An 8,323-nucleotide genomic window follows, 5' to 3' on the forward strand; every position below is an offset into this window, starting at 1 on the left:
TAAGTGTACGAGCTAAATCGAGAGCGTTGAATATGATTGATTAATTAATCAAGTTCTACATGCGGGGATGTTGTATTTTCGATTTTCCTGTTTAATATTGCAGTTTAATGTTAACAGAATCAACTCTCAATCGTAATAACAAAATATTAGAAAATTCATTTTATGCCTACAATAATGAATACGCGAGGAATAAACCCTATATGAATATGGGAACTTATTCGATTTATTTCTAAATGCGAAACATTTGGATGGCGACATACGCGGTGGAATATATGATAATTGGAATATTCAAGAAAAAAGAAAAATAACGTACTGATTGATCAGGTCTTAATCTATCTTTACGTTTAACTATTAATAAAATAATTTTATTGTGAGACAATTAAAATTACACCAGAAAAGTTACCTTTACTTTTTTATTCTGAATATATTCCACTCGTATGCTGAATGTTAAATAACAATTGTTAGTTCTTTGCGCGAAGGATAATCCGCTTAACATATTTCGATATCACGACGCTTCGTTGTGAAAAAGAAATGTTCTTGAGTCCTCGGAGGACGATCGAGGTATACGACGATGATTTATTTCACAAATATGGCCGTAATTTATCGAATGACGTAAACGGATCCCTCGAATCTTCCGAGCTACCTTTTTTTTTCCAAACGAAGACGAACGCGCGCGGTTATTTCGAGAGGAGGGTCTCGCTCACCCTTCCGCCCCCTGTCCTCCTTTACCGTGTACTCCCTCGCCGCCATCTACCCTGCCAAAAGTTATTTCCGCTGGAAATTTATCGCTCTGGCGAGAATCGAGGCGTCATTTCCGGGCGAACGAAACAAAGAGAGCGCCATGCCGGCCGATCTCGTTCCTTCGTTCGAAGAATAATTGGCGCCCGCTTTTATCGTCTTTCTCTTTAAATCCCCTTTCCCCCCTCCCTGCCCATCCAGATAAAAGTATCGCGAAACTCGCGAATGTAAATCGTCAGCTAAAAGTACGTGACGTATCGGCGTATCTATCTTGCGCCATGAAGAAAAACGTGCGCGAACGGGAGACAAGTGCCCCGTTCGTTCTCTTATTTACAAACTTCCCCCTTCGATCGATACATTCGATTTAACTTCCGACGACGTTAGACAAAGCATGCGCAGCTTAACTATCCCGAAAGTATGCATACATAATGAGATAAAAGATCCTCCATTCCTCTAGCAAACCTCTAGCAAGAACCTCTAACAAACACTCGTTCTTCGAGGCAAAGCCCCTTCAATACTTCGACATGAAGCAACATTATAGTTTTGAAGAGATACTCTTTAAAGAAGCTAAAACAACGGAAATACAAATATACTTTTTTGTAAAATTTTGATGGTGGTCTCAGAAAAAGAAGAATGACGGTTCTATTGTTAATTAAAAAATAATATATGAAACGTTATTTCCACGATTATACGATTGCGGAACATCCCCGCCGTTACGTCATTCGCGTTTGCCGCATGACGGTGCAAAACAAATGAAACTCCAATGAACCCCGAGCAGCATGAACGAGGCAAACTAAGCACGCGATAACGGGGCGAAATTTCCAATCCGTTTCCCTCGTCCTCGAGATCGATCGTTAGGGACGGCCGTTACGTTCCCTGAAAAGGGTCTACGCGGGGCACGGAGAGGTGAGAAGGGGGACCGGCGCGGCAGAAAGCAAAATCGAGGGAGGCAGCACTCGACCGATTAATTAAAAACTTGGTACTGCCGTGTCGAGAAGCGCGCTCCGCCAGGAAACGACGCGGATGTGACAGGATAATGCCGTGGTGACTAAGCGGTACCGGTTTGCCTGCGGGGCTTTTTGGGCCAAAACTGGCGTCATAATAAGATAGAAGGGAGGCTGATGTCACGATGGACATGCGACGAATCCTATTCTATTCGACATCACGTTCTCTTCAAGTGGAATACGAGGAAGAGAAAAAGAAAATCCGCTTTATTATCAGTTTTAAACAACACATATTACAACACATGTTACAACATATTTTATTAGTCTACCGGCATTAAAGTGGAATCTCTGGCTTTCATTTTTAGTTTCCAAATTTTTTCGTAAATCATGTGCAACATTTTAAAATATTTTTTTTTAAATAAATTATTTTCTACAAATGAAAAAAAAAATCACTTCACGAAAAGGTTATTTCACATTGTTGCAAAGAAATGTAAAATGATATGACAATTTTTTTTTTGGATCAGAAAGCCATTGGATAACGAATTTACATAAAAACACAACTTTATGTGGAGATTGGATTGTTATGCAAATATTAGGATAGAGGGAGCTTCAGATCGTTCCAATTTTATTTCTGCTTTTATCGCGATTTCGAGTCGCGGTATCGCATAAATTTTGCGATGTTTATTAAGGACGAGCGAGGTCGTGAACCTGATGCCCGCCATTGGGACGATTTAGGTAATTGTCGCGATTAATTATTCCGTGATTTTCTTTATTTCAAAAGCGGATCGGATAGCTAGTTCAGTTCAGGTTAGCGGAAGTTGGAAAGCTGCGCTGGGTAATTTAGTGCTTGCGGTTGTTATCGATTATCGAGAGCGCGACTCGTTGCCAATAAGTATTTATGCCGCAGGACGTAAATATATCGCCCGCGACGAAGAGCGGTGATTTGAGAAACAGCAAAATATCGGTCAGCTAAATATATTGCGATATCGCATTTGTCTTGATATGCGACACAAAAGAATATCTTTTCTCTAGAACTTTTTCGATGTCATCGGATAAAGGAAGATTGGAAAATTGATCTGGCTTTCGGAGCTAAATTATGTCATTCGTAGTTGAATTATGAACTGATGCGTATACAAAATATATCTTCTTGCTCTTATCTCATTCAATATTGACATGCGAGTCTTTTTCTGTTTCTTTTAATAAAACGACGAAAAATATTTTCCAGTTTTTACAAACATTCCTGCGGAGTATAGATATGTTGTGCGGTTAGTAGTTACATCCTTGGGGACAGATTCCATGAAACTTCATTGTTACGCGATTCACAGAACAGATTAGCACATTGTGATAAGGGAAGATACGCTCCCCTATGTATATATGTATATCTCTAATTTGCGATTTACTACTTTGATAGTATATCGTAGTATTAAAGTGGATCGATTTCGTTGCAAAATGTAAAATGCTGTGTAATAAAGAAAGTAAAATTTATCCTTATCTTTATTTACCTTTGTTAGTTATATCAAAGTAATCATCTTTGTCATTAATATTATTAGGATAAACGAGGAAAAGTAAAATTGTGAATTGTTAAACAACTTGCCAAGTCTAAATATGCTTCATTATCGAAAAATCTCATAAACGAGAAAGTATAAAAAAACGATCAGCCACAGTTCGTGACTCGCCCTTCCGATCGAACACAAAGGAATGAACCAAAGGGACTCCCAACCTTTTCTCGATAACCTGCCCTTAACGTGCCGTCCTTTTAGACAAGTCCTTCGTGCCAGGAATCGCCTAACGAGACGGAAAAATCAAGTCGCCTTCGCCGAGGCCGAACATCGCTTTTGCATTGCCGTAAAATCGTGTCTAATTAACCGTAAAAATAACGAGATTTTCGCGATATCGTCGCAAACCACCATTGAGATCGAATTACAATTCGTGAATGCAAATTGGAGCAGCAATATAAAAACAAAAGCGGAATCCTATTCTTGTAATAAGAGTAAAAATAAAATTAGAATGGATTCCACGATAAATGATTAATTCGAATCCTCCTTTTACACGCGCATATTCTCGCAGTTTCTTTAAGTATTTTCGTATTTTTTTGTAATTAAGTTGCAATTAAATGAAATAAAATAATATCGTTGTTAAAGCGGATCTTTCTGAGACTTAATTAGAAAGTGAGATCCTGTTACTTTGTAACAGAATCTTGCTTTCTAATTAAGAGCAAGTAAATGTAAATTTTTCCAACTCCCTTTACCCGAACTTTTCCAACTCTTTCGACATTAAATAGCAATTAAACCCTTCGCTGTATTTTCCCTGCAGGATAATCGGTATACTCCTTTTTTCTTTCCTCTCCCCCCCCCCCTCCCTCCTGGAGCATCGTATATCGCATGCTTTCAATTAACCTGAGGCACGTATTGTAATGTAAAATATAAAAGAGTGGACAGAACTCGATCGTTAGCCTACGAGGTTCGAAGGCTCGATATCGAGATAAAACGATAATGCAGCTCACCGGACCAGGGGAGGGTGGCACCCTTGGCTCGAGGGTGCGCCGTCAGATTTGTCTCGTTAGAGTTCGCATTGTGTCTGCCTATGGTCGATTTACGCTCTCTCGTTATAACCATTCGTCGTCTTCTGTTGCTTTCTTGAGCCGTCCAAAGACTCCTAGCTTCCTTTTTCTCGTTTCCCATCTAACGAGCCTCCATTAAGACCACAATGCATTTCCCTTGTTTGCGCGTGATTGACGTGATACTTATTATAGTGCATATTATATGTATATAGGACGAAAAACCTGTTTTGAAAGAGAAAAAAAAAACAAATTGAAAAATATTGAAATATATGCATATATGTAAAAATTAAAAAATTTTTAAATAATCATTGTAGAATGCAAGATTTATACATAATAATGAGACTATTTTATAATATATTATATTAATGAGACTATTTTACAAAAAAATAATATATAGAATTTTATACAAAAGTGTTGAAAGAAATAACGTTACATTTTTTTTATGCTATTTCTAGAGCAAACCATATAACTGCTCTAAATTAATTGCAACTTCAGAAAAACGATTAACTTAAGTCCTATAAATTTAGAACTATTACGTAACATTTTTAGCTATATCTCACGATACGTAAGAGATATAAATATGATTATGTGAACTCTCTGAATAGACTCGAATATCCGTAGCTCTTTTCGGAACTTTTTTCTTTCCGGTTTAAAATATACCGTACTTTCTCACTAACAAGAAAGTATCATTAGCAGGGATCGATAACCTTCGTCGAGCTTCTTGTCCCAACTTCTAAAGTTACAGCATTTAAAATTCCGTTTAAGACTCAACTTCAAAGTTTCTTCTTAGGCCGTAGAAATTACGAGCATATCGGTACTTTACTTTCGTAGATAGCATCATTAATTTACAGCAACTCTTTTTATCTACGATACCATTTGCGTTTATTAGTATTTATGCACATTCATGTGTATATGTTGTGATATTAACAATAATAATAATAATAATAACAATATTGTAATACAATATACATTTTGTAATTTTATTACATTCATACAAAATTGTCCGAATATTGCGACAAGAAGTATCGTTTGAAGTGCACGATAAATGTTTATATGTTTTTATATGTTTATCGTGCTGCCATTTTTCATTTTTTGCGCATGTCAGACATTAAATTAACTTCTTTATCGTAAATATAAAAACATAATCGTAAATCGCGAGTTATACGACAGCATTATATTAATGTTTTAAATGAAGCAAATGTGATATTTCACGTCATTAATAATACTGCAAAATTTATTCTTGTTCTGTCATATCACAAATTCTCTCTGCCCACAATATAAATATTATATCATCTCGCATATATTATGCTATTAAAACAGTTATTTATATTGGAAATCAAATATGAATTTAAGAACATTTGTTATATATACATAATTATATACATAATTATTATCTTTAAGCTAATATATAATGACATTTAAAAATACCAAAAATTAGAAAATAATTAATTATTTATATAATATATTTTAATTATTTATATAAATATTTGCTGATCGTGAATGTGTATGTATATTATAATATATGCATATTTAAACCTTTATGCTTTATTTCTCAAAATATTCTATATTTGTTTCGGCTGCAAGTGAAATGTGATATTTTGCGATATCTTTGTAAGTTTTGCGTTTGCCTTTTGTTGCAGCGAGCTCTCCGGAAACGCATACCTGTCCGTACTTGGGCAAGTTCACGGTGACTGACGTGAACCGGAATCAACGGAACACGCGCGAGAGCCGCAGGGGCCAACATCAGCAAGAGTCCGTGCCTATCCGACACGACGGCGAGAAGGTACGGCATGCCCAGGAGAGGAATGAGGATCGGCGGGGTCGCAAGCTGGATTACGAGGTCGAGAAGAGGCGGGCCAACAACGAGTATCTGGTTCACGAGAGGATGGGTCGGCGGGCGCGTTCGAATCGCGGCGGCAACCGGAGCCGCAAGGACTATAGTCTGGAGGAGGTCTCCTCGCCGAGAAGATCCTCGGAGCTGGAGGAGAGGACCTTCCGAGATCTGCGGGAGCGCGTCTCGCGAGCGAAGGTCAGGCGATCGAACGACCTAGAGCAACGCGCCGTCGAGAGTTCGCGCTCTAAAACGAGAAGGTCGCGCGCCGTCGAGGAACGCGTTCCGCAAAACACGAGATACGCGATGAGTCGCGGAAGGATCAGAAGAGACGAGGGCGAGACGAGGATCGAGGAGGGGATGAATTCGAGAGATAAGGCGAACAGATCGAGAAGATACCCGAAGATGGAAGACTTTCGTACGTACGACGCGGTCGGTCGATTCTGGGCCGCCGACGACAGCTGGACCTCCAACACGCTGCAGGTGCAGGACGATTATTTTGGGAATTATCTGGACGTCGAGAGCCCGCCGAGAAAGAGATCTATATTGGAGAGTCCAGGCGACAAGGGTATGACCTATAAGGATCTCCTAAGGATGAAGAGGGAGCTCGAGGAACACGAGAGGGACGAAGATACTCCAGAGAGGAGGGAGAAGAGAAACGAGGATGACTCGAGGTGCAACTCCGAGGTGACGACCTTAACCGTGGGCTGCTCCACGGCGGACAGGATGGAGTTTCAAAGTGACTGCGTCGACGACGACGCTATCACCGGTAATTATCTACTTTTCTTCCTCTTTAACGAGAGCCTTGTGCCGTGCTGACCTCTTGAATACGAGCATAGTACCGCGAGCGACGGAGGTGGATTATTTTTTCAAGGTATTTTGAGCGTGGAATTCGACGCGGCTTAAAAAAAGTGTCTTTTTGATGCAAGAAGAACCGACGATTATAGCTTCGAAATAGGCTTTTTTTCCTAATAAAAATTCTCTCTGTGAAGAAGAACTATTCCTTCGCATCTCTGCCAGGCTTAACTCCCGCAAAATGCTTTTAGTTTTTAACTTTAATCGTGTATTTTTTTATTAAAAAAGTTACGATTTCAAAAGATTTGTGAGTAATAAATGACTCAATAAATCTGGAGAACAATGTATTTAAAAATAAACCACTATTTGAAGAATATCAAAATTTATGATCCTTATAATGAAAAGTTTCCTCCAGCATTAATATCAATTATATATAAAAAGTATGATTGATGACAGCTTAAAATCGGAGAGACCACGCACAGGTAAAGTCATGTTCGGCTTTTGTTTCATTTTTTTTTTCTCCTTTCTATATCAGAAGAAAAGATTAATATCTATCTAGAAAAAGCCCGCTCCGAGTACACAGAGAGACAAGAACGGTCCATCAAATAATCACAAAAGTCTTCCCGGGGAATTTGCGTAGTTAATATTAATTAAGTCAATGTTGGGAATAAAGATTACCGAAATGGCACGACAGTTATCGCGCTTACGAAAATATATATTATCCGGAGGCAGTATGACGAATTCGCGAGTCTTTCAGCATTAAAGCGACGATATAACACGCGCGCCTCTTATCGAGCCCGCGAAAACTTAACGCGCCCCGTTTGTCAATCCCGGTAATGTCGTAACTTCATTACGACGGCACGTCGAAATGATACTCGGGCTCCCCTGCCGCGATTCCGCATCGAGATCGAAATCGCGTGAATGTTTGAAAGAACCGCGTCCGCTCCTCTCGCCTTCCCTCTCGCCGTGTAGACGCTTGCCTGTCCCGTGAATATTCTCTCGACCCTCGACACTGTCGAAGTTTATTTCAGGGGGAATAATGGCACTCGAAGGATAACGGCCGTCGAGACGTAAACACCCCAACCCCCAACCCCCCCTTGCCCGGCCGTTATTATCCCGAAACTTTCTCCAACCCTCCCATGTTTCGCGAAGACCTCTGGCAGCCCCGTGCTCTCTCTTTGCCTTCCAGCCTACTCCTGCCACGGTAGATGGTTCGACGCCGAGGGCACGCAGTTCGTGATCGCTACTCCGTTGGCGCGCAGAACAGCGTGGTCGAACAGCGAGAACAACAGGGCGCAGCCCTACAGAAACAGCCGTAGACTGTGCTTCATGTACAAAGAGAGCGGCGGAGTTGTCAGTTTGACTGCCAGTCCCACAGCGTGTCAGAGGGGCATCCCACCGCCCACGCCGCTGTTGGCCTTCAACGCTACCAGCACCGGTAAGTGGCAACCTACG

General features: G+C 40.2%; 1 protein-coding gene across 2 annotated transcripts in view; it reads left to right on the forward strand.

The window, feature by feature from the left end:
- Positions 1-8,323, forward strand: part of LOC105423205 (uncharacterized) — a 248,838-nt gene that overhangs the window by 227,579 nt on the left and 12,936 nt on the right. For both annotated transcript variants that reach the window (XM_089074502.1, XM_089074501.1), the window contains 2 exons: positions 5,883-6,842; positions 8,058-8,306. In XM_089074502.1, coding sequence (XP_088930628.1) covers positions 5,883-6,842; positions 8,058-8,306 — 1,209 coding nt within the window. The remainder of the gene's footprint in view (positions 1-5,882; positions 6,843-8,057; positions 8,307-8,323) is intronic.

Source organism: Pogonomyrmex barbatus, unplaced genomic scaffold (assembly GCF_055798465.1).
Source record: "Pogonomyrmex barbatus isolate J1 unplaced genomic scaffold, ASM5579846v1 scaffold17, whole genome shotgun sequence".
Lineage (NCBI taxonomy): Eukaryota > Metazoa > Arthropoda > Insecta > Hymenoptera > Formicidae > Pogonomyrmex > Pogonomyrmex barbatus.